General features: G+C 45.1%; 1 protein-coding gene across 1 annotated transcript in view; it reads right to left on the reverse strand.

Moving 5' to 3' along the window:
* LOC101946364 (peroxidasin homolog) overlaps positions 1 to 27124 on the reverse strand; it is a 65655-nt gene that overhangs the window by 21882 nt on the left and 16649 nt on the right. Inside the window, exons 3-9 of the mRNA XM_005309593.4 lie at positions 14700 to 14771; positions 14390 to 14461; positions 10940 to 11011; positions 8420 to 8491; positions 5437 to 5606; positions 3740 to 3857; positions 1023 to 1192 (exon numbers count right to left, since the gene is read on the reverse strand). Coding sequence (XP_005309650.3) covers positions 1023 to 1192; positions 3740 to 3857; positions 5437 to 5606; positions 8420 to 8491; positions 10940 to 11011; positions 14390 to 14461; positions 14700 to 14771 — 746 coding nt within the window. The remainder of the gene's footprint in view (positions 1 to 1022; positions 1193 to 3739; positions 3858 to 5436; positions 5607 to 8419; positions 8492 to 10939; positions 11012 to 14389; positions 14462 to 14699; positions 14772 to 27124) is intronic.

Here is a 27124-nt window from a genome sequence, read left to right on the forward strand (position 1 = left end):
CAAGCTTCACTGGTAAATTAGAACAAATCTTCCACAGAAAAGTGGGGCTTGACCCAGAATGCATTTCAAATGTGTTCAGAGTCTGCTTGGTCTCATCATGCCTGGCAAGACGAATGACTCCTCTACCACTCTGCATCTCCACTGACTCGGCTGCGATATCGCTCTACTCCGCTCTCCCTTTCCCCTTTGCTCTCGTCAAACACGGCCAAAAAGGTTGCCCCACAAACCTCCCCACCCTGGCTTACCCTGAACCCACGATTCTTCTGCTTCTGCTCCCATGCTCTGCCCGGCCCTGGAGAAAGCCTCAGGGCTGTGCAGATCCTCTTTACTGGGATGTTTGTCCTCTCCTTCTGTTCTGTTATATTCTTCGGCCTAGCAATCCCCAACACCTATTTACCACCTTCGATTCCCTCCCCTCAAACCTCCCCTTCTCCAGTCCCCGTTTCTCTCTGGACTCAGGACCCTGCCTCCAGAAGATAAACTTCAGCCTTGACTCCTGTCTCGAAGTGCCTAGCACACCATGGGGGCTACTAGAAATAAACATCAGCGGATAATGAATGTAACCCCACAATTCCAGGGATTTTTACTCAATGAATCACAGAGGCCTCCTGACCCTCTCAGCTACACAAGCTGAGTCCTTGGGGAAAATCCTCATTCCTGCACAGTCTGAGGAAACAATCCAGGCTCCAGGGTGCTGTATTAGAGTTACAGAGAGGAGGCCCTTCTTTCTGAAGTTTCTGGAGCAGGAGCAGAACTTGTCCCTACCTGCTCAGAGCAGCAGTAGCCTTCATGTATGCTATGTTAATTTTCTGAGGGGATGGAATGGCTGGTGGAGTCATATAATAATGGCTTCACTGGTACCATCCCTCCCTTTGCTCCATAATACCCCTCCAACCGGGTAGGAACTTTCAAAGCACCGCGCGTGTGAAGACGCTTGCCAAAGTGTACATAAATAAAGGAAGGGCTTAATCTGACTCCCTTCCATAATCCGGACCGTCAAGAAGTGTTTAAGGCTCAATTACATGGCGTGCCAAAGTAGCGCAGAACTACTTCCTGTGTCTTGACCTCTCCGGCTATGTTCTTGGCCATGCACTGGTAGACGCCTTTGTCAGATTCTTTGGTGTTTTGGATCATCAGGGTCCCATCCTGCAGCAAGTTAAGGCGCCCATCGTCTTTCATGTCAATTTCATTACTGAAAAGCAGAGCCAGGCACAAAGGGGCTGAGTTTGCAGGGACAGAGGAAAAACCCCACCATTTCCCCCTATTCATCATCGTCAAACTATTTACTTATTTACTGCATGCATAATATCAGGTTTGTGTCTCTTCACATTATTTTTTAGCGCCCCATAATTGACAGCAAATATTTTTTTCCCACCAACTGTCATATTATATGGAATCACAGAAAATACAGAAAACAACTACAGGCAGAAACATTCCAGTTTTCTCTCAGCTTGAGTTCCAGCTTTCTCTCCCTTGTTCACTAAGGACCACACCCTATCTGGAACTCAAAACAGATATATTCAGCAGGTGAATAATATACTGCAAGTAAATATACCATTCTACCAATGGATCCAATAAAACCATCTAAACAATTTTTAGCACTGCTTCTCCACCCCGATATACACAGATACTTTCAGTCACAGGAACCTTTATTGCAGGCAAAGAGAACTATAAAGGAAGAAAGAACAAAAGTAAAGTCTCCCCTGACAATCTGCCCTAAAATGACTACTAAATGGTTGCCTGTCTCTGTAGACAGGAATGTCCTTGAAAATTTAAACATGCAGCATAGCAGTTAGGCAGCTAGAATAACATTTAACTTGCTAACTCTTAGTAGTAATCCCATCAGAAACCCTGCTTGCTTAGGGAGAAGTGACAGGTTTTATGGTATTCAATATATTGAGGATAGAACCAGAAACAATGGGTTTAAACTGCAGCAAGGGAGGTCTAGGTTGGACATTAGGAAAAAGTTCCTAACTGTCAGGGTGGTTAAACACTGGAATAAATTGCCTAGGGAGGTTGTGGAATCTCCATCTCTGGAGATATTTAAGAGTAGGTTAGATAAATGTCTATCAGGGATGGTCTAGACAGTATTTGGTCCTGCCATGAGGGCAGGGGACTGGACTCGATGACCTTTCGAGGTCCCTTCCAGTCCTAGAATCTATGAATCTATGAATATTAGACTGAGCTGATTAAAAAAAAAAAAAGAATGGAAAACACATGAAACTTCTATTTCAAAATGTAAAATTAAAAAGAAACGTTCATTGAAATTTCAAAATTTGGAAAAAATGTTTATCGGCGCTATAAGCTGTTGAGAAATAGGGAAAAATGTGAAAATGATTATGAAAAAGTATTTTTTCACAAGGTTCAAAGTTTTGAAAAAAACTATATTAAAAATAGCACTTTAGTAAACTTCCCCCAGCTGTAGTATTAACTTTGTTTTTTAAGATGTTTAGTGTAAGAGTAGGAATCTTTTTATAGCGAAGAGATTAAAAATAAAATCGGTGAAAGCACATATAAAATAGCATCAAGTAATGCAAGCAGTAGCCCTGACGAAACCATCCCGGAAGCTTTATGAGAAGCCAACTTTATTTCAGCAGGGCTGGAGGTTCTTCGTTAGGAGAAGAGCTAGGTGTAAATTCACTGTGGAGTCCTAATAAATATGAGAATTCCATTCCAGGGCCTGAGAGCTGTGAAGTATTTTTTTCTCTCCCCACATTCAGCTGCAACTCCTGGAGCCCAGCCAGCGTTAGAAGGTCACCCTGTTGGATATCATTTGCCCTAGCATGATGGAACATTGGAGGGCTGCAGAAGACTAACGAAGGAGAGGAAATTTCTGTCCCCAGAATATAGATGGATCCACCAGGCAGAACAACATGCCTGATGAGCATTTATTAATTCCCCTTCCTGCCCGGTTATAGTGGTGTCCAGTGTGGTGAACATATATTAGTGTGATCCCATTCGCACTGCTCTGAGTGGGAGCTTGCCAGCATTTCCATCACAAAACCCTCTTTCAAGAGCAATAACACTCAGCCACAAAAATTTGCACTGGAGTGAAACGCTGCCTGCAGGGTGACAGCAGGGATGCTAACATTCATCCTTTTGGTTTTATTTTTAAAATCTTCCTATTCACCCACCCACATTCCCATGACACAGAAGCAAGGGAAACCAAGGAATACTTTAACATGCAGAATGGACGACTGCTCAAGCCCAAAACATTTTGCTGTCAGGCATTTCCCTGTGACTTTTCAGCACCTAGTGTCATTGTGCAGCAGTGGTATCTGCACTGGCAGGAGAGCATATTAACCCCTTCCCTGCCACTTTCCATTGCAGCCTACGCACCACAATGGAATACAACAATTTCCTTTTGAAGTGCTGACATTTCCATGGGCAAACCAAGTACAGGAGGCACCATTTTAGTGGTTAATATATCACAAACATGGTGGCTCCAAGGCAAGCACGCCAAAAGGCTAATAAAATGTTTTCAGCAACAACTTCTTTCAGCCTGCAGAGTACATTTATGGGCAAGTATAAATCCTGGGAAAACATTTCAAATGGACATGAAGACAGCACTTTATTGACAGGGTCATTGGAGAGTGCTACTAAAATAAAGGTAAATACAATTAATGAAACATGCATTTCTGATTTGTGTGAAATGACTCCTGTAATCACAGGCAGTAACTGAGGAGTTTGCCGCTCGATGGAAGCGGCCACCCCCACAGGGCCTATGTGCACAACTCACTTGTTGTGTAGCCAGATGATCTCTGGCTTTGGGTTTCCTTCTGCCCTGCAGGTGAAATAAACAGTGTTTCCCAACTTGACATCAGCATCATGGGGCTCGGTGGTGATGCGAGGCCTCTCTGAAAAACACCATTTAACAAAACCCACTCTAGTGTTGATAAATTGTATAGTCAATTGCTTGGCCACACATTGGCTCACTATGAAATCTCATAACCAGTATCAGTTAGGTTTATTGCTAAGAGCCAGTAAGCACATAGTACAGGAAAAAGATTCTATATGATACCAGTCTCCAGGAAGCGGTCTCATGCAGCGTGGTGACATTCACCTTATACAGAAGGGGTGGTCCCACAGTTACACATTTCAGCTAGGAGTATTTATAGGAGGATTTAACAAAGTTACAAAAAACTCTTTACAGGTCACTAAAATCCAACCCCTCAGTTTGTCTCAGTTCCTTAACTTGTTGCTCTGCGTCTTCCTTATTTTTGTTTTGGATGCTAGCATTCCAGGTATCGGTGTGCGAAGGTACCTTCCCAGCTTTACTACGTCATAGAACAAACTTGACTTTGACAAGTTTCCTATCTGCTTATGCCAAATGCTGGGTGGTACTATGGGAGGGTATTGTGAGATGTAGCCTAGCATGAGTGAACAGAACTCTGGGAAAACCACAGGCCAATTCAGCTCTTATAACTGCCAGGCATTTGTATAAGGTGGTGTATACTAACCTAACATACATGTGTTGGGGAACTCCGGGGTAGGATGAAGTTAAAGCCTAATTAGACCAAGCCGAGAGATGAATAAATCACCCCCCACCCCAAGCAATCCCAGGCCAATTCTGACCCAATGGCTTAAAATATGGGTCCAATATTCTAAGCCTTACCACTTACATTACAAAATGGGCTTACACACTGTGACCCCAATGCAGCAGTCCATCCCTACTCAGCAAAACACACGCTTACGTCTTGTGGACTTCAATGGGAGTTAAACGTGCTTCAGTGCTTGTTCTGCTGAATAGGGATGAATTTAAGCACACGCTCTGGAGCCTTTGACCCTGATTCAGCAAGGTACATAAGCTTGTGTCCAACTTTAAGCCCATGAGGAGTCCCACTGAAACAAATGGGGCTGCTCAGATGCTGAAATACCTTGCTGAATTGGGGCCTATCACTATTACAGTGAAAGAGACATGCACTGATGCGGCACCCATGTCATATCTTATTGCTCAGTCACTACGGTACCTATGACAGAGTATTTAACTAAGGCTATGGACACCTCTACTGATGCTCATATGCAAAGAAAAAATGACTGCAGCCGAAGTGCTCTTTTAGCTTAAGTGTATGGTCTATTCACCTGGGAAGCTGACAGCACCAGTCTCCATCTTCCTACTTGTAGCACTGGTGCTGAAAAGTAACTGAAATAGGCAGTGTTGTCTAGTGGCTAGAGAAAAGGAGTAATAGCCAGAAGGGTCCTGGGCATAAATCCTAGGTGTGCTGTCGACTCCCAGTATGTTATTTGATCAAGTCACTTGACCTCATTAATCATCTCTCATTTCAGCAGTGGAAGTGAATGCAAAGCAGGACCATCGGGGGAAAAACCCCACAGATGCTGGGCCAAGCCCTTTTCTTGTTTACACCGGTGCAATCCCACTGACTTCAGAACGGAGCATCACTGGGTGAATAGATTTAATAATAAAAGCACGCTCACCACAGTTAAATTCTTGGGTTGTCAAGGTGGTGATGGACCGGCCCTGCAATTCCCTTGGATTCTCACAGGTGGCAGCTGTCTGAATATTGCCTTGTTCAGAATATTTCTTCAGCAGTTTGGCGAGCCACATCAAGTCACAGTCACAGAGCAAGGCATTGGAGTCCAGCCGTCTATGAGACATAGATCAAAGAAAAGTTATTTAATCCCCCAGCCCCTTCCCAATCGCCCTCCCCAAACATACACAACGGTTTTGGCTACACTACGAAATAGACTCAGGGCCAGATTCTGAAAAGAGCTCATAGCTCCCACTCAGGGACCTAACTGAAGTGGGCAGATTTTCAGAAGTTATCGGCATCCAACAGCTCCTATTGTATAGGTGCCTAAAATGGCAGCTGTTGAGGGCTGAGCTCTTTTGGAAATCTGGCCCTCAATTTATCAGTGCTTCAGCCCCCCTTCCTCAGAAATACGTATCGGTTCAATGACACCATGAATTAGAGCTGGTTGGATCCAAATCAAAATGTTTCGGTTTGTTGTACTGACCTAAAATGTTTCATTTCAAGTCAATTGAACACTTAACTGGATTCTTATTGTGGCACATTGCCTCATGGGAGTTGTAGTTCAGATCCTCATTCTGTCCTATGGGCTGGACTCTCTGACCAGATTCCATCTCCCATGATGCAATCCAGAGTCCCCTCTAACCGAAAGCGTGGTGCATCATGGCAGATGTAGTCCAGCCAGGGTGCTTGACCCATAGGGGAGAATGGACCATCAAGCAAATTCAACTACAACCCCTATGAAGCAATGCACAGCCATAAGGAAATACAGTTTAATGTTCAGTTCAACAAATCAAAATGAAAGTTGAAGTGTCAAACTGTTTCATTTTGATTAGATTTGATTCAAATCTAAATATTTCAGAACTTTTCATTCCATGAAAAAGTTTGAGATTTCACCTAGAGCTATGCAGACAATGGAAATTTTGTTTCATTCAGGATTTTGTGATTTCAAAATTTGTTTTCATTCCAATTCAGCCAAAAATCTAGAAATTCTCTGCAAAAGAAAACTCTTAAAAATGTTTTAGATAGATCTAAGTAATTAGTTAAGATTTCGACTTTATTTTGTTATCATATATAATATAAAATAAAATAAACAAAATTCAAAATCAAAAGTTGATTCAAAACTTAATTCAAATGTATCTTTATATTCAAAATAAAAAATTTAAACGTTTCATTCCAAAATGTCAAAATGGGACATTTCGACATTTTAAGACTTTCCTGCCTGTTTTCTTCCCTGAAATGAAACATTAGCAAAATTGACACGATTTCCTGAAGCATTTTGATTTTGACTGAACTGCATTTTCCAACCAGATCTAATTTTAGCTTTGTGTCTTGATTTGGGATAAAAACAAATGTTGAAATATCAAAATTTCCTGCAGGATGGAAATTCCAGTTTTTGTTCAGCTCTACTATTAACTGCTGAAGGTAGAAATCCTTTTTTAGCACCCCATGCTTGTTCGTTCCAAATTATACCTGGATAGTTAGAATACGCACCACTGCCCATTACGCAGATATTTCATCTGGTCTGAAACTAGAAAATCAGTTCACTAACTGTCCAGCTACCAATATTGGTGTCCACAATTCATTTGTGGGACCACAAATACAAGCACAAATGTTATGTTATGTTTGTGGGTTCGTATTGTGCCCATACAAAGGAGCACAGCGGTATAAAATTTCAGATGACTATATAAGGTATATACCAATCTAACGTTCCAATTCTTGGTTTAATCCAATGCCCACTGAAGCCAGTGGAAAGATTCCCATTCATTTTAATGTGGTTTGGATCAGTTGCTTGGTACGCCCAGTGCTAGGTGCTGTATAGCAAGTGCTGCCATGACTGGAGAGAAGTTTTCATCTCTGTAACCCATTCCCCACCCTTGGGAGATGGGAGTAATGGTATCTCAGTCCATTCTGTCCTTTCTTCCCTGCAGATCTCATTACTGGGGTCAACTCTAGGTGCAGGGCTAAAGGAGACCGAAGAAAACTTTAGACTATACCACATTCCCTTTTGGAAGTTCAGCTGTGGAAGGTTCCTGGGTTTCACTTTGTGAAAATTGCATAAGAAAAATGAAAAAGGGTACAATGCTTCATTAAAGAAATATTTGGTAGTACAAAAATTCATACCATGTGACCATATTTTGCAAACATCTCACTCATCCTTGACACTGGGGCAAAATTTTACAACTTTTTATAAATTATTATTATGCAACACGAGAAGGAGTTTTTTCTGTGGGCAGCAAATGTAGAGAAGGCTGGAGCGGAATGGGTAAACATGATCCTACCGCAGATTTTTCAATTATGGCAGAACCCCGTGATTTGTGCACAAAACTTTTCACCTTGCTCATTTCCTAAGACAATAACAACAAATAACTCTAAGGTCTGAGGGATTTTTAAGTGAAAGAAAGAGAAAGCCAGGTTAAGTGAAGAACACCACATGATAAGCTTTGTGTTTGTTGCAAGATAACCATGCTCCTTGGCTGTGTAGTGAAGCACAAGGTTATATCGCAAGTCCCTATAAAAAAATACTAAAAGACTTCTTACCGCTATATTTCTCCTTTCACTGAGTGTATCTATCTAAGGAACCCAGGATGGCTAACAAGCAGTCTCATTTCATTGACTTCAATGAGCTTTGGATGAGCTATGGGAGTGCAGGGTACTGAGCACTTTGTAGGACTGAGCCCTAAGAGGGACCCTCACCTGCAGCGTTGTGCAGAAGGCACTACAGCAATTTGAGTCACCAAAGTGAAGAACCCACTAACTGGTTAAGTCTTCTCTTGTGCGTGGCTACCACAACAGTGTACTAGACATAACAGTTGTCCGAGAACTACATTAACTGGAACCTTTGTCAGCCAGTCAGATTGGTCTCTAGGTCCTGGCCATGTGATAAAAGACAAAACAATTGTTCTTTGCAGGCAATGTCGTCCACTTACAGCCGTTTGAGGGATTCCAGTTGAGAGAAGGTTCCTGGCTGAATTCTGGAAATTTTGTTGTTGTGCAAGAATCTGCAATGGGGATATCAAGAGTGCCAAAGTGTTATACAGAATTCTATACCAGGGACAGGCAACCTATGGCACGTGTGCCGAAGGCGGCACGCGTGCTGATTTTCAGTGGCACTCCCACTGCCTGGGTCCTGGCCACCGGCCTGGGGGGCTCTGCATTTTAATTTAATTTTAAATGAAGCTTCTTAATCATTTTAAAAACCTTATTTACTTTACATACAACAATAGTTTAGTTATATATTATAGACTTATAGAAAGGGACCTTCTAAAAACGTTAAAATGTATTCCTGGCACGTGAAACCTTAAATTAGAGTGAATAAATGAAGACTTGGCACACCGCTTCTGAAAGGTTGCCGACCCCTGTTCTATACTATACAGATAACATCCCAGGTCAAGGCTCAGTTTAAATGTTAAGATTGGTCACCAGAACCTTGCTGATGTGCAGAATTTATTGTGTGTGTGTATATGATACTTTGATACTCTCTAGGAGCTATAGGGATATTGTTAATTTGCTAGTGAACACAATGCAATATGCAACATCAAATGCTGAATGTGTACTGGAAATAGTGACTCAGGATTTGAAATTAAAAAGTCCCCAAACCAGATTCTTAAATCAAAACCACTTCAAATTCTGCAAGGGGCAGGGAGGAAGAGGTTGAATCTCTAGGATTGGACCCATCCCAAGCATTTTGTTTCTAGCTTAGATCCAAAACCAGAAGGGACCTATGGATGGATGGATTCAGATACTGCTGAAATTTTGCGAGAGCAGCCATTACTAATAAGATGCCAACGCAAGGAGGCAGACATCTCATTTTAGCCCAGTGCCCTTAAAAATCTAAACCCAAACCTAATCCTAGAATCAACGGGACCTTGAACCCGAACCCAAACCTTATCCTAAATCTAGTACAGATCCAACACCAGCTCCTTGACCTATTTCTAGGTAAAACCCAAGTCCAGCTCCAGGTTCTGAGACATATGGTTCAAGACCCCTGGTTCTTAGAAGAACAGGAAGTTAGTTACACCAGTATGAGTAGGTGGGGAGCAAGATGGAATAATTAGTCTATGATTACTGGGAGGAGGTCTGCAGCCATATCTAAAATTCAGAACAAAGGAAAATTGGCAGATGCTAGTGAGTAACTCACCGTATTAAACAATGGACCAGGAAAGGAATATACAGGCAGCCTAGTGTGTGAAATGCATGCATGGGTGTCCTAGAGTTCAGCCATGCCTCACAATTTCGATTTGAGGTTTAAATGCAGAGTTTTAACTCCCCTGAAATTTAGATCCAGGGTTTTAGTTTGTTAAGTTACAAAGATCAGCTAGAACCTCTTGATCCTGGTCCCGATTATCCTAAAGTTCAGGGATGTTTGAATCCTGGCTTTTTCTTGGGGCCTCTTTCTAGTGTTTGTGGATGTAAAGCACATTTGTTTGCCAATGTAGAGAGGGCTTGCTGAACTGAAGGTGGAATGTGAACCTCCACTTGACTTGTTCTGGCTGCAATGTTGTTCCTTTAAGTAGTACTGAGGAGTAGGAAAGGAAAGCTTTAGTTCTCTAGCCATTCTAGGGCATTACACACATTTTTCTTGTTATCTTTTTCTGACTGCATTTCCCTCTCATTTTCTCATGCAGACTGCCCAAGAGTCAAGGACGCCAGAATCTTTGTAGAAGTGGGGGGGGCCAAGGCGGATTTCTGCGCCCCTTCCCCATATCTCTCCTGAGTCCCCTTTTCTCCTAACCTGCACTCCCTCATGGACCTATCCCCCTGCGGCCCCCTCTCCCCAGCACTTGGTGCAGCCGGTCTCCTACCTCCAGCAGCTGCACGTAGCTCACTGGGAACCAGCCATGCAGCCGGTCCTCCTCCTGCCCTTCCCACCAGCCGCTGTCTGGCACCTGCAGCATTGTGATCAGCTCCCCCATTGGGATGCGTAGCCCCTGCCGGCACTGCTTCGAGCCTGCCCAAGGCTTGCAGTTTGGGGGGCAAAGCCCCCCCCCGCCCCTCCAAACTATGCCCATGTTAAAAAGGGGGGGGCTTGGCCCCTTGCTCTCCCCCCACCCCGTTCCGGCATTGGTGCCAAGAGTTGACTAATGTTGACCTGAAAAGAAGTGTAAAATCATAGCATTCTAATACGGCTTGACCAGTTACAGGGCTAGCGGTGGATTCACCCCGTTGTGTGTGTGTCATCCTGGGAAGAGCCCCTAATATTCTCATCCACCTTTCTGTTTTGCAAGGACCTAAAGTCTTCTGATTTGAGGAAACTCATTTCCAGGTCTCCCTTAGTTTTAGAGGCCCGGCTTTGCTCCATGGAAATGAAGCAGAAGAAATCAGATCCTGAAATTAAAGCTTCAGAAACTTTCCTGCCCATCACCCAAGATGGAAATTCTTCCAATGGGCCACATGATGAGAAGTCAAGAGTGTTGTGAGCAAGGGAGTCCCCCTTGCTCTTCACTTACAGTCTTTCCAGTTTGGGCAGGTCGCTAAAGGTTTCTGGCTCCAAGGTTTCCAGGTTGTTGAAATGAAGGTAACTGGCACAAAAAGAAAAGCACAAGGGACGGTGTTATAAAAACGGACTTACGAGGCTGGACAATAGCTCACCGCAGAAGAGTGGTTCAGACAAACGTCCACCAGTCAATCAGCCAGTGCACAGTCAAGTGCAGATTTTCAGAAGACGGTCTTCACATTTGTATCTGCAATTTGCATGTGCAAAACCAGCCCGGGTTGGGAAATCATGCCCTATCTATCCGTTCCAAGAAACTTCTGTCAGCTGTCAACAATTCTACCCTACCGAACCATAAAAAACCCCATAGGCCAGACTTTCAAAGCTCTCCCCTTAGCCCTAGAAACACCACCACCACCACCTTACTGTACTATAGCTTCAGAGAGAGACACTATTAACCTGGGCTGAGCTTTACGTGGTTCTTCTGAAGCTGCTGTCATTGGAGCTAGTGGCTGCAACAGTACAGGGCTTTCCCCTCCTCCCTCCTGCTACCTAAAGCATTCCCTAGCATCTGTATACGGTGGTCCTTTGCAAGACTGGGGGAAGGGGAGAAGTAGCCTTACATAGGCCCCCCCCCCCAACACCCGGAAGACACAAGGTCGGTGTCAAGGATCTGTCCTCATCAGAGTGCCCCGTTTGGATGTTACTTGGAAAGTGCACTGGCGTAAGTCCAGCCTGCCTAGGGGAAGCGTTCCGTGATGGTTTCGTGGCAGTGGGCTCTCAGCTCTCCGGCTGAGACTTTCTGGCTATTTCTCCTCTTTGTGGGGTCTCAAGTGAAATGAACAAAACCCAAAGTCAGCAAAAGAAGTTAAACAAAGGGGCAAAGAAAAAAGAAAATCCAGGGGCAGTGCTAGCCAGGTTATCGGCCGCTTTCCTCAAAGGGGCCCTGGATGGGCCACAGTCCACGCCAGAGTCCACTGGGTCTCCAGCGCAAGTCACAGGATACAATCTCTTCATCCTTTTAGCTCAGGGGATTTGTGCTCCCCATTTGTGAGGGGAGAGGTTCCACTCGCTCTCAGACATCTTCTGGAGAGCTGGGAAACTTAACAGCCTGCTTCCTTTCTGGGCTGCCTCTTATTGAGTGGAGCTTCTGCATGTTAAACTCCTTCTGCATTCCCGGCATGACTTAGCTACTCCAGCCCAAACAGCTCCTTAACCGTTTCCCTGCTGGTGCGGGTTTATACACCCCACCATAGTCAGGATAGCCGTCTCATAGACTTTAGAGGATCACAATGACCCCTTCTGGCCCTAGTCTGCCCTCCTGCATATCACAGGCCACAGAACCTCACCCACCCAACTCCTGTAATAGACTCATGACCTCTGGCTGATTTGTTACCTTCAGCAACTCAAAGTTTAAAGACTTCAAGTTACAGAGACTCTACCACTGATTCTAGTTTAAACCTGTCAAACAATGACAGTAGAAGTGGCACTGAGGAAGGGATTCCCTAGAGGGGAATGGTCCAATGGAGTGGCAAAGTTTGACCTGTGCTTAACATGAGCAACCCAGCCTTGCCAAAATGTATTAATTCCGGGCTGATGTTCTCGGCTCCACTAACATTCCAAGCCACATCTGCCATCCAATGGTACAGGGTTCTAGTGGAACCTTTTGCATGGATGGGATGAAAGGAGCACATAACCACAAAAATACAGAGACAGGGATAATCAAGGTTCCACTCCCTCCCCCCTGCCAACTAGCTGTTACATCAACCCACAACATTAGCACTGCTCTGAAATGATTAGGAAAAATACCTAAATATCAAAGTGGCAGGAGTAGCCTCCTCCCCTTATGTCACCCAAGTATAGCTCCAGTGGTGATCCCTGATAACTCTACAAGTCTATGTTCTACCAGTTGCATCCAACTGGTTCGAGAAACGATTGCAAAAGCCAGCGTGCAGCTGTTCCGTTCATAATGGAATGAATCTTGATAGAAGATTGGCTATCAGAATAAAGACCAAACCACTGTGACTCAGATTCTGTAGCCTGGAGTTTGTTTTAATAAGTCTCAGTTGCGTGCTTTCATTCCTCTGAAGGAAAGCAGCGGATACTGTCCATCAAACTGGTTTTAGTTTTTCTTGAAAAGTTGGCTCGTGGGATGGATTTGAGCAAGGCCAATTTGCTGGGAGAAAAGCCTGTTTCAAGGATTGGAAACAGATGGGGGATTTTATCCCTCTGACACCAAACCTGGTTTGTTCATTGTTAAAATGTGGTTGTGGCTAGAAGTGTATCTCTAAACAGAGCCCCTACGCTACAGCACGTACAGTATCTGCTCCCCAGGAGTCTTCTCAACCTTTCTGCTGAGCTTACTGAGGAGGAAAAGGTATTAGATACATTTAGTACCATCAGCACTGCAGAGAGCAAGTGGAATCCTATTGTTCCTCATACAGCAAAGTAGCCAGTTATCTTCCAGCTCCAGAACCTTGGTTGCTGGTGATGATGCACAAGGCAGAAAGGACTCACCGTTGGCTGCATCCACCAGCATGTTCAAGTAGTTTTTGTCCTCCTGCCCGCTATGCTCACAATCGCTCACTGTGCATGGGCACATGCACACCCACACCAGGGATTTCTCATGAACCACCCCTCCCCCCCATCCCCGTGCATGCACAAAGCCATCCCAACTTGCGAGGATGCTTTGGAAGATTTACCCCTTGATTTTCTTATACCACTTTGGCCATGAAGTGCTGATAGTTGGAAAGAAAATTGGCTCTAATTGACAAAGAGAGCAATTAGCTATGGCCAGAGAGGGCACCATTATAGAATACTGAAACATCATTACAGGATCCAGTGGCTAGACAGAGTGTAGGCTCCCATCATCCCGGGGCATCCCAGGAGGCATGGTTTGAAAGTCTTTCTATTGTTTGGTACCTCAAAGTTGGACTTCAGCAGCCATTTTAATGCATGCAAACACCACAATATCGACAGTTGCTATAAATACTCAACAATACTGCCGGTTCGCTTCGCCCATTTGCTTCCAGCAATAGATGAACTGGATTGGAGAAAAGAAAAACTGAGCCTAGCCCCCAAATTCAAACAAAGGGCCAGATACTGGGCCCTGCTCTGTGAAGATCTGCCCCACTTAGGATAAAGATCTTCTAGTGGCTCCCACACTTCCCCATCACCTCCCAGCACAAGGAAACCGTCGAGGGAAAAGGAGGGAAAGGGAAGCACGGACAGAGCATTCCTACACTACAGGGATCTCCAGCTGCTGGAATATCCCTTGGGGCCATGGGCAACTGAATGAAAGTAAGAACAGTCTTCAGCATTGACCAGTCAGTGTGGAAGGACCAACCCTTCTTGAAGTCCTGTCATCAGTCTTAAGTGCCAGGCGTAGCAGTTCAGAGGGGTCTTAGTGAGGGTTTCCAAAGTGAATCATATTCCCAAGCAGCAAACAGAGCTCTTTTGTACTTACAGCTGTTCCAGAGAATGGAGCCCCTTGAAGGCATGTTGCTGGATACTCTGAATTTCATTTTTGTACAGGTAGCTTTGGGGAGAGAGGAGAACAGAGAAATGTGAAGCATTAGGATAACTGGACATTGCTGTATTCAAGATACACAGAAAAGAGCTATAAAGCTGGACCCAGCTGGTGTGTTTTCACTGGATATGAGCTGGGATATACTTATGTCAATGCCATCTAGAAGATCTGGCAAACAAAGCATGCACCCGACTGGCAGAGTTATAGAAGCTATTGGATTTTATAGGATTTAGAGGTGCCAACTCACAGATATTTCAAGTTCTGCAGAGCTTCAAAGGACCTTCTTGCAATTTGTTTGATCAAATTATTGTTCAGCAGCCTGTTCAAAATCAGAAGGAAAAAACAAACACATGTGAATGCAATACGCCCGAGACTGGTCAAGTTTCTGAGAGCAGCACAGATACCTGTTGAGAAGTCTTAGGTGTAAAGTGTAGTAACTGAGGCCTTGTCTATACTATAAAGTAGTTATGGCTGTATAATTAGACCAGTACTTCCCCTCTAGATGCAATTCTATTGGTATACAGGTGCTGTATACGACTCTAGCTATTCCCATACAGGAAAGGGAATCGCCATCCCAGTGTAAGTATACCTCTATACTGTATAATTGCATCCACGCTTGTACCGGCCTAGCTGTATTGGTGAAAACAAAAACAAAACCCACTCCCCTAACTGACACAGTTACACCGATTTAACTTCTGAATGGAGATGAGGCCCAAAGCTTGTGCCATTGCAGTAGCTGCCCCACTACAGATTACAGCCAATCCCCAAGTGCCTCCTAAGGCCTGGTTTACACTTAAAAATTGGATTGACCTAGTCACATGGCTCTGAAAAAGGTCATGCCTTGTGTGACTTTGTTAGGTCCACTAACCCACTGTGTAGCTGTGGCTAGAATTCCTCCATCAACCTAGCGACAACGGCTTGGGCAGGTGGGTGGATTAACTACATCAATGGAAAAATCCCCGCGTAGGAAGCGCGTACGCTATAGTGCTACAGCAACACAGCTGCAGTGCCGTAGCTGCGCCGTGGTAGCAGCTGTAGTGTAGAGATATGGTAAGAACTCTCAATGCCAGGCCATAGGTAAACTGAACCCCCAGGGGCATCTCTTTACCTCCACTTAGACTCATCGACTTTAAGGTCAGAAGGGACCATTGTGATCACCTAGTCTGACCTCCTGCACATCACAGGCCACAGAACCTCACCCACCCACTCCTGTAACAGACTCCTGAGCTCTGGCTGAGTTACTGAAGTCGTCAAATCATGGTTTAAAGACTTCAAGTGACAGAGAATTCACCATGTACACTAGTTTAAATCTGCAACTGACCCAGGCCCCATGCTGCAGGGGACAGCAAACCCCCACCCCCCGAGGGTCTCTGCCAATCTGACCTGGGGGAAAATACTTTCCTGACCCCAAATATGGTGACCATTTAGACCCTGAGCATATAGGCAAGACGTTGCCAGGTAGACACCTGGGAAAGAATTGTCTGCAGTAACTCAGAGCCCTCCCCATCTAGTGCCCCTTACAGTTATTTTCATTCATGCATCAAGTAGTTCTAATTTTTAAAAAGGAATTGCAGTGTTGTGGTTTTTATGTGACACTCTCCCAATCCTTGGTGTTAATAAATACTAGAGGGTGAGTCTTCCAGTGGGACAAGCTTTGATAGGGCATAAGAGCACAAACGACAGAGCAAAATAAACCCCCATTCCATAGGTTAAAAATAATTATAAAATGGCAACAAATTGTTCTGTGATCTAAACAATTTAGGGGCAAACATGTAAAAACGAAAAGTAAACACCACCATCCAGACATATGAAGCTATTCATAAAATGCTCATATTTTCTTTCTGGTGAGCGTGGAAGTCAGATTTTAATACAAAAGCTACAGAGGTCATTGCCCATGCAATACACATCTGATTTGCACATGCAATTTCTATGATTATCCAGGCAAATGAATGATTGCATGTGCCAGCAACCAAAAAGGTACATTTGTTTGTACAATTAACCAATTTGTGTGTGCTGTCACAGCAGGTGCACATCTAATTGGTATGCAAATCTGATCTGCAATCCGTCAAAACAAAAGCAACCTCAGTTAAACTAAATAGTTTACAAGTAGTTTTGGTAGAAATCAATTTTTATTATGTTGGTTTTTAAGGATTTTTTCCAATTTTTATCCATTTAAATTTTCACAGTTGAAAGAAATTGGAGGGCGGGGAGGGGCGCATCAGAAAACACGGTGGCACACAATCATTATTTAATGACAGTAGATGATGAGGTTCAAAAAGTTAAAACTTTATAACCATCAATACACAAATTCTCAACATCACAGGTCAAAACATACAAAGTAAATATCCTTAAAACAAACCCTAAGAAGTTCTCAAGCAGCATTTTTCTTACTTTGCCTATTTGTAAATTTAGAGCTCGGACTGCAAATGTCACAGGCTGAGAAGTTTATTTTTGAAAGTGCTGCCCTGCATAGCGCGGATAGAAATGGAGAAGAGGGTGGGCAGTGGAACTACCTGCTGGGAGCGCCTTCATTGCAGAGAGCTGCTTTTCTGATGGTGTAGAAGAGAATGCTGCTTTTTCTCCACAGTTTTGGCTCGCCGTAGATTATACTGGGTTCTATTCAAAGTCTTGGTCCTAATTTTCCAGGATCTGCATGGCACTGACCCCGAGTAAGTTACAGAACCTCTCTCTCTAAGATGATGACACCACCTTCCAGGGTCTAGCTTACCAGCGTGGGACTTAGAGCTTTCTCCGTAACAGGAGCAAGGTCTGGCACCATTGCTGGGGAAGGCTAGAATGACCGCAAATCTTACAGCCTTCCCAAGGAAGTATAAAACTCACTTCTCTGACAGAGACAGGAAAAGAGGTGAAGGTGAAAGAGAGAGGGGAAGGAATAGCAGGAGCGGAAAGAGCAGAACAAGAGTTTAGAAATGCATTGGGAAAATAAAACCATGGCTCCAACTGCCAAAGGGGATGCAGGGGAAAAAAATCAGACTGCTGGTCTATTGGGAATTCAGGCTCTCAAGGTGGGTTCTTAATAGCACCTATGACTTCGGAGCACAAATATCATTGACAGTCAATGGACTTGCACCCCTACGTTACATGGGTGCTTTTGGAAATCCGGCCTGTCGTCTCTTGGGAGCTGCCCAGATATTACATTATAAAAACATCAACAGACAAATCGGCAGGTAGCTAGGGGGACGGACAGACAGATAGAAAAGATTAATACAGACAGATACTGCAAGAGAGATCTCCACAGCTGGAAGCAATGGTTCCATAGACGTGGCCTAGCCTGCTTTCCCCAGGAGGACGCAGGGCGATGGCAAAGCCTTGGACCAGCCTACTCCGCTCCAACAGCCAGCCAACCTGAAAGAGGAAACAGCTCCTAAATACAGAGCAATTAGCTTCTCTGCTGATTGAACTCTTGAGTGCCAGCACAAGGTGTCCAAATAGCCCAGGAGAATAATGTTGTCTATTTACCCACAGAATAAGTACAGCACAAGACAGCAGCAGCAGCGCATCTTCGCAATTTTTCCCTGTACGTGGGCTTAATCCTGAGCAGGAGGGATCAACTCCGATGGGAAGAAGGCAGGTCGGTCCCCATGGCTATGATGTCATTGCTAGGGAGGTGGACACCTGTCCACTACAACGGACATCAACAAGTCATTTCATGAAGGCTGCCAGGTAACCACCAGGTAGCAGGGGCAGGGCCTGTCTCGTGTGGTGTTTTGTACAGCCCCTATCACCACGGGACCCTGATCTTGGCTGGGGTCTCTAGATACAAATGTAATAACCATGTGTTTGGAACTGGTATGACTTCAGCAGGTGATTTCAGAGTGAAACCCTCTGTATTTCCAAACTCTGCTGCTGTTTCAAACCTCAGCCCACCCCATTTCAGCCTGACAGCTATTTGGCTGACTGTACTGATCCAGTCCTTTGCCTCGATCAAAGCAAAATAACCCCCTCTGTAAATGCAAACTGTACACACAGCACCAATGTATTTGTGTTTCTGTTGCCCCATTGTTTAATGCACAAAAATCTGTGGAGAGTTTAAAAAGCAATTAGAAGCAGAACTATCTGATTCCTGCCACAGGCCCCCCTAATGCATGGAGGGGCCTGACCCCAACTCTCACACTTCCAATGTGCCCTGGAATGTACTCAAAAGTGAGGGTTTTTTGCAGACAATTTATAAAGTACAACGTAATCTGCTAAGCAGCCAATGCTGATTCAAGCACATTAGAGACAGGGAATAAAAATAACGACAGTTCTATTGGTCCTTAGTTGGTTACACATTGCAATATCCCCTGAAAATACAAACTGGATGGAGAAAGGCCAGGATTTTTGGTTTTGTTTTGTTAATTTCAGATCCAAAAGATACAGCCGTTTCTAAGCAGGGCAGCGCGCTGCAAGGCAGTGGACCTCCTAACCAAGAAAGCTGCTGTCACAGAGATCAGTAGATAAGACAGCGATTCAGTGTCCTGCCAAGAGTTTAGGTCCCGATCCCACAAGCTGTTCCCTATGAACAGATCCCTGTGGAAGTCCATCCACATAGAACAGCTTGCAAGATCCGGGCCATTCACGGTTTGCCAAGATGGGACCTAAAGGCTCGATCTTGGTTCCCCACTGAAGTCAATGACAAAACTCCCAAACTCCCACCAATTTCCATGGGGGCAGGAATCTTGTACGAACAAGCTGAAACTAAAGTTTGCAGACAAGCATATGTAAGTAAATGTTCTAGAGGAGATAGGATTGGATCAAAGGAAAATAGTTAACTGTGTGTGCCTCAGTGACCCCCTGTGGGAAAGGAAAGGAAATAAAAAGTATCAGAAAGTTTATTTGTTTGATACCTTATTGAGAAAGCACCATTGAGGATCTGGCCCTATGCCAGTTTGCACCAGCTGAGGATCTGGCCCAAAATATCTAAATTGGATCCTCAGTGACACAGGTTGTATTCCTGCAAAATTGGTTTGGGATGCACAAGGAACAACCAATCAGGCCCATAACTGTTAACAAGAATATTAAAAATCAAATTTCTTTTATGCTTTGCATCTGAAAGTTTGTTCTCATTTGCTGAGCACAGCTGAAAAGTTACCTTAAATGATTCTTTTCTTTCTTTTTTGTAGAATTTACAATATTATCGCTATTTGATGATGGGAAAATAGTGAATGTGGATTTAACATGTGTACTTCTCTCTTCCCATTTGGCAAGCCATGGGCTACAATCAATATTACTTGCCTTTTTTATACTCCTCCCCCCCTCCTTTATAGTAAATAAGCTGTGGGCATATTGGAGGGGGGAAATCAATTTAAAATAATAATATAAAAAGCATCACCCCAGGATGTTGTACGTACTTGTGAGAAAGTTGGAGAAGTTACAACTGCATTTAAAAGTTATTTCAATGTGTGGCCAGAAATTCCTTCTTGCTGATAAAATGGTTTGGAATTGAGAGTTTCCAAACAAGAAAGAAACAAACATACATTCTGGGGATTGAGTTAATCAGCTCTCAGTAGACCAACATTCTTTGGTACAGGACTACCACTATGTAGTACCTCAAATGGCTAGATAATTCAAGACAGAACTCTCTGGTTCCTCTAACCCATCCCCCAAACACCTTTTATTCTGAAATCCAAAGGAAGGCCACAGAGGTCCCCATAATAGTATTTTGCTTTTATCTAGTGCATTGCATCCAAAAATTTCAAAGCACTTCACAAAGAAAGACAAGTAGCATCACTCCCATTTTTCAGACAGGGAAACTAAGGTACAAAGAGGTGCAATGCCCAAGGTCAAACACTATGCCAGTGGCCGAGCCAGGAATAGAAAGGTTGAGCCCAATACAACCGGCTAGTGACCATCCTTAGCCAGGGCTGTAACAAACACATTTCACCAAAACAGGATTGAGAGGAGCAAAAGCAGGGAAGTTAACCTCTCATATGTGCAAATACAGACTTTCCATCAGGCATCCTAAATGCTTGGGACTTGTTAGTCTCCACACCACCGCTCGTGACCTCACATTGCGGTAGATCTCCAGCTGACTTCAGTGAATTCCCATCTAAACAACTCCTGATTAATTGCCTGCATTTTGTGGAAGAGAATAAGAATTATGTTTTCTCTCCTCTCCCCTCCTCCCCCAGGAATAAAGGCTGCATTGGCAATGACATTCCATTGACATAAGACTTTCCTCCCAACCTTGTGACTCCATAATGGGAAATAGGTAAACACAATACGAGCCATCTCACGTCCCACAGGGGAAGGGGGGAAGTGTGTCATGGAGAAGTGACAGGACCAACCGTGCTGGAGCATTTGACACACATCATGGTTTGGTTTCTTGTGGAGAGCTCCAGAGAATTAAGCTCTGATATGAATTAGGAAAGCAGTGATGGGGAGCTCGCCAGGGGTAACTTTAGACAGCTGAGCAAGGAAGAACTGGCACACGCCTGCTAGTTGGAATTTATGTGTGGGGAGTGGTGTGTCTGGCACATCACATTTAGTTAATTTAATGGACCAGAAGCCTAACAGCAAAGGTTAGCTAGATGGCCGGGGAACTGAGAACATAGAGGGAGATAGTCAAAGGCACAAAGACACCCAATTTTCATTCAGTCAATGGGAATTAGGCACTTAAAGCCCATCTCTGCCTTTCGAACCTCCTCCCCCACTGTAATTTCTATACAGGCGGGCTCCAATCCTGCATGTGATTTAGCCCCAATTCCACAAAGCATAGAATATGCTTAATGTTAGACATATGCTTACGTCCCATCTACTTCAATGGGATTTAAATATGTGCTTAACTTTAAGCTAAATGCCTTGGTGCTTTGCTCACTCATGGCCTATAAGCAGGAAGGCTTCAACGGGTTCCACACAGGTGAAAGGGTCCATTTGGATGGAGTCACTTCCAGGATTGGGGCCAAATGATATGCTCTTTTGGGCAGGAGCAGTGTCTGCTTCTGAGTTTTGTGCAGAACCAAGCGCACTGTTGGCATTCAAATGATGATTATGGAAGTGCCAGCTGTTAAGTTAAGGATGCCCTGAGTTCAGCCCTTAAAACAGGGATTCAAATGCTTTGTTACATATGAAGGATAAAGCACGTTCTCCCCAAAACGTATAGGTATGAAATGACATACTATATCTTACATTTATATAAGCATACGAGCTCTCAGAGCAGCAATCTTTCTTGATGAAATGCACAAGTGGGTTCTAAATTTGGAAACAGACGCAAAACACTAGATTTTGCTCACTTTGGAAATGCAGCCATCTCTGGAGTGAAAGGAAATGAACTACCATTATCTGCTTGCAGAAACTCAAGGCAACAGTTTGGAGCAGGAAGTGCAGAAGCAGCACATGTGCAACTGGAAGAGCAAAGGGGTTGAGTCATGCAGAGCATGATCCTCCTAGGGAGAATAAATCCATGATCCGAGATGAACACTTCTGTAATGCAAGCTCTTACACCCCACTCTGATGAGCACACTTGCATTTCATCCAGCAGATGGCTCTGCCAGTAGCACAGAGCCCTGTGACACTATGGTCCAGGGTCGTCACCGCTTCCTAACGTGCTTCGGCAAAACGAGGAATAGTTTTATTTGCCTGTTCGAAAAACTGGCAAAAAGCAAAAGTTTGCCATTTGCCCGGAGGTGTTTGCCCACTTCTCATTCCTATCTATACATCTACCCTAGGTTTCTCTGTAGCATCCATGACCATAGCATCTAAGCACTGACTACATACCCAACGTTCCTTCTATTAGCAAACTCCCAGCCGTTACTGGGTGTGCTGTCACTGCACAGTTAACCCAGGCTATTTGGGTGTTGTCCCTAACCCCCCATTCCCATTCCCACACAAAATCACTCACCCATGTTTGGAGGTGCTTTCAATGTGGGCTAGCTGGCCCGGCCAGGGAGAAGGTTGGACCCCGGGGCCACTTTCACTGTGGCTGGTAACCCACCTACCTCTCAAGTGCTGATCGTCCTCCAGTGCCTTCCCCCAATTCCCCATATGCCTAGAAAAACAGACAAGTTCTCACACAATTCACTGGGAAAAACTCAGAGCAGCCCAGTTGACTTGCAATGCAAAGAACCCTGGGATATGCCCCCAGACATCCCAGCAACGCACACGAGCGAGTGCACCACCACTGAGGACAAAATAACTTGGGTAGGGCTTTTCTCACACCCGTGCTAGGCTAACCCAGGTGCTGATCACCTGGGCTAACCCTGAAGTAAAGACATACTCAAGGGCACGGCCGGTGGGAATTGCAGAAACCTCTCACATACAGCTCTCTGTTGCCTCATCTCCAGCTTCCTTGTTATTCCAGCTCAAGGCACCAGCTGTCAATGCACCTCAGCCTTGAGCTGCAAACCTGGCGATGATTCTACTTCCGGCCTCTTCTGAGGCTTACCAGCCATTACTATTATATCCAGCAGGCCCGTGAGGCCTTGGCTTAGGGTGCAGAGCTTTTCCAAGTGCCCTTTTTTAGTGGCAGACTGAGCAGGCCTGAGAGTGCAGGAGGGTCCTGGATGAATGGCTGCCCGGCATCTGTCTAGCAGCTGCAGCTGCCTTGGCCGAGGGGAGAAGCCGCAGCGGTGTGTCGGCCGCACGCACCAGAGGAGCAGCGTGCCAGCTGGCTGGGGCGGGTGGGTGAAGCGAGTGGGAGGAAGGGAGGCTGAGGGCATGGGAGAGCTGCAGAACCAGCACAGCAGAGCTAAGTCTGCAACCCAATCCTTTGACTTTTGAGTCATCCTAGATGCGGCACGCAGCGGCTTGTCGAAGCGGGAGGGTTAAGGGTATAAGGGAGGGGTGGCACCGACAGGTCTAGAGCCTCAGAGCTAAGATGGGATCAAACGCATTCACTTTGAACCCAACTGCAATGCAGTCCCGGATCTTCGGCGGTGAAAGGCTAGTGCAGGTGAGGGGTTGTGCCAGCTTCCATGCCACCAAAGCACCTGTCTTCCTGATACTGGCGTTGGTTACGGAAATGGGCACGAGAAACCGGGGGGACGGGACCCTCAAGACTCATTGTGCTGTGTTAAGGAGAACTCTGTCCACAAGCTCATAACCACAAGGCTGAACGGCTCTGTATTTATCCAAGTTCGTTAACGATCAGCATGGGCCACGTAACAGGGGCCAGAAGAGCTAGGGCTGGGAGAGTGCCAGCTAGCTGACAGGCAGCCGACAGGACCTAAAAGCTCACCAAGGTGGAAAATTCTTTCATTGCCGCTGCAGGACCCTACCGAGAATACTAGACAAGGTCTGTCTAGGAGCATATTCTGCTTGCAGCCTTTCAATACTCTAACTTGGATTTGTTTCTTTTAAAGCACTGCAATTTATCAAACCTGCTTCAGGGAAAGAAAGCAAAGGGCTGGAGCCAGCAGGGAAATCTTACTCCAGCCCAGGCTGTTTAGAAGCCCCAAGAGACCCTCAGTATGTTTGCAGTGTGCTCCTTTCATGGCAGTTTCAAAGCCCACCTCCTTGTCTCACTCCCTGTTATATTCGGAGTACAAAGGTTTCCTTAGCAGGGAGGGTTTACAGATGTCAGCTCGGATATTCCACAGCCACCCTGCCTGGAAAGAGACGCAGAGCAGAGACTTCGCCACACAATCTGCTGCCCTTCCTCTGCCAGCCTACAGGAAGGCCGTTTTTATGTATTTATTTATTTAACAGCGGGGGAGCAGCATTTAATTCTCCAGCTCACATTGCCTCTGGGCCTCGCACTGCATGCTCAGGACTCCTGCACATGGACCCTGACCCAGCCTTAAACCCTTGAGAATGTTTGCATCCAGCACATTAGCAAGAAACGAAAATCCAGAACAAATCTCACAAGGGGTTGGTTTTTTTTTTTTTTAAAAAGTCATTTTCTTTGTGATTTCAAAACCCATAAAGATGCATGGGGCAAAAATTTGCCCTGTAACAAGCCAAATTCCACAGCTTCTTTCAGTTTGGCTGCAGGAAACAGACTAAATAAATGACAAACACCCAAACTGTGTAGGGCTGCTGTCTCCCATTCTCTGTGGCACATTGCAATGTGACCACCACCACAGACAGGATGCTACAATTAGAACTGTGCAAATATCTGATTTTTCTCTTCACTGGCAATTCTGAAAAAAATCAAAAAGGAAATCCATTCTCTCATTTCTGGTTGAACAAAATGTTTCAATTTGACAAAAACGGAAATGTGTTTTGATTATAACCATTTTTAAACGTTTTTGATTTTTTTTTAAAATGTGATTGAAGCAAAAAGATGTGTTGAAACAATCCGAAAAATCAAAACGTTTTGTTTCAAAAACGTCAATACGTTTCAATTCTTTTTTTGAATTTTCGTTTCACATTTTTTTCCAGCGGAACAATCCAGTGAAACGGACACAAATACGTGAAACATTTCTGTGTCACCAAATCTGCAGTTTTTGTCCCCACCTCCAAAAAAAGTTTTGTATGAAAAAAAATCGCACCCAGTTCTAGTTTAACGTCAACCCCAAAAGATTCTCGCTCTGCTTTACTGTCAGGCTGGTCCTACAGTAGGACAAGTTACAGTCTGGTTAAATATCAGGCCTGTGCATACCAATTTGGAATGATGGGAATCCCAAATGCTTTGGTGTCATGAAGGGGCAGAAACAGGAGTTAGTCACCCAACTCCCATTGACTTTCAAAGGGAATCGGGCACCTAACTGCCCTTTGTAAGCCTCCACTGGAATTCTTATCCCGTAGTCCCAGGACGCAATATCTGAATCAACAACGTAATTACTACACCTTGATTTTACCGCATGTATGCCATTCTTCCTGCTTAAAGCCCCAGCACAGAACTTCAATTGGTTGAAAACGTGTGCTTAAATGCTTTCCTGAAAACCTCATGTCAAATGTTGCTGTATACTTTTAAGACACACTTTTGTAAGGGTGCATAGGTATAACAGAGCTCTGATCTATTAAACTTCCACCCTGACTTTGTTTGTTTCTTTGTTTTAAAAAGTCTGTTTCCAGTTGACTTATATAAACCTGGGAAATTCCACTGCAGCCAGAGGAAGGCATGGCTGTTGCAGCTTGATGGGAAAAACAGCTATATCGTGGGTGATTTGGGAGAAGGCCGTTGTCAGTTCGCAAAGTCAGTCAGTCACTCCTCTGCACCATCCGTGTGGGATGCCAGCAGACTCTGAACCTCGGACTGGCAGCCATAGGCGCCAACTTCCCCTCTTTTCCATGGGTGCTCAACCCCGCCTCTGCCCCCATCCACACTCCACCCCTTCCATAAGGCCCCGCCCCCTCTTCCCCGCCCCCATTCCAACCCCTTCCCCAAATCCCTGTCCCGGCCCCACCTCTTCCTCGCCTCCTCCCCATAGCACGCCATGTTCCTGCTCCTCCCCCACTCCCGGAGCATGCTAATGCTGCCAAACAGCTGTTTGGCGGCAGCCAGGCAGGAAGCGCTGAGAGGTAGGCGGAGGAGCGGGGACACGGCATGCTCAGGGGAGGAGGATGTGGGGCGGGGCGGTGAGCGGAGCATGGCTGTCGGTGGGTGCAGAGAACCAACTAATTTTTCCCCATGGGTGCTCAAGCTCCGGAGCGCCTATGCTGGCAGCACTAAAAGTAGGGGTCTCTGCCACTTGAACTAAAGGAGTAATGCCTTTCTTTGGTAGCAATACTACTCTTAAACCTCTCAGGTGGACCAGCCATGAGAGGGAGACATGACACACACTGTGCTCCTCTGTTGTGTGCATAACCTGAAAATCAGCTGTTGGATTCAAGAAATATTTATCCCAGGCTGCACTTCAGCCAAGAGAAATCAAAGCCCTTTTTAGCTTGCAACTTGTTCCAAGCGATTGGGCAGACAGAGGAAGACGCTGGAAGCAGCTTAGATGGATGGACCCCTTCCTCAGCAAGTCGTTGGATTTGTTGCTGGCCTGGGTTTATTTTTCCCATCTGAACGCTTTCCCCCTTAGTGCTGCCTGGATGCTGGTGAAGTTGCTTGTCAGCTACTCTCCACACTGTCTGGTTAGTCATTTTCTGCTGCTTCAGATGGCCACAGGGTGTTTTCTGGGCAAAATTTGCAAGCCCGTTCCTCTGTTTGATAGGAAGCAGCGAGCTGTAAGGTTGTCCCAGAGAGAAACTTGCATGTGCAGTTCCAGGGCTTGCTCATATTTCTTTCATCAACAGTAGCCTTGCCCAACTCTGGCAAATGGTTACATTGGCACCCCAATGCAAAAGTTTGTGTGTACACGGACATGCACGCAGAACCGTGCTGCCTAGAGGGCAGAGAAATCATTATCTTCTTTCCCTAAGCCAAGGACAATTCATTTGGGAGACTACCTAGCAGCACTTTCACTGAATGCCTGATCTTTTAATCACTAACATATTTCTAAAAAGTTTGCCCCGCCGAGCAACCTTTTCTCGGTAGGCGGTAGATGAGAGGCTGCTACCAATCAAACAGATAAGAAGGCCAGTTCAGCCATCCTAGCCCTCTCCAGCTGGGCTGGACCACATGCCCTCATTTATTGGAGCCTGGAGCAGAACCCAAGGAATCAGGGACTGGAACAGCAGAACTCTTGTACATTTCACTGCCCTGTCTACTCACAAGTAGCTGGTCAGGCAGGTAGAGTAGATCTGCATGCAAGCCTACCAAAGTAAAGGTGAGGTGTGTGTTTCCAATTTTAGGCCTGCCAGCCTGAAGATTGTCCCTCTGAAAGTAGCTTGGCTGTCTCATTT

The sequence above is a fragment of the Chrysemys picta genome, chromosome 13, assembly GCF_011386835.1.
Source record: "Chrysemys picta bellii isolate R12L10 chromosome 13, ASM1138683v2, whole genome shotgun sequence".
NCBI lineage: Eukaryota > Metazoa > Chordata > Testudines > Emydidae > Chrysemys > Chrysemys picta.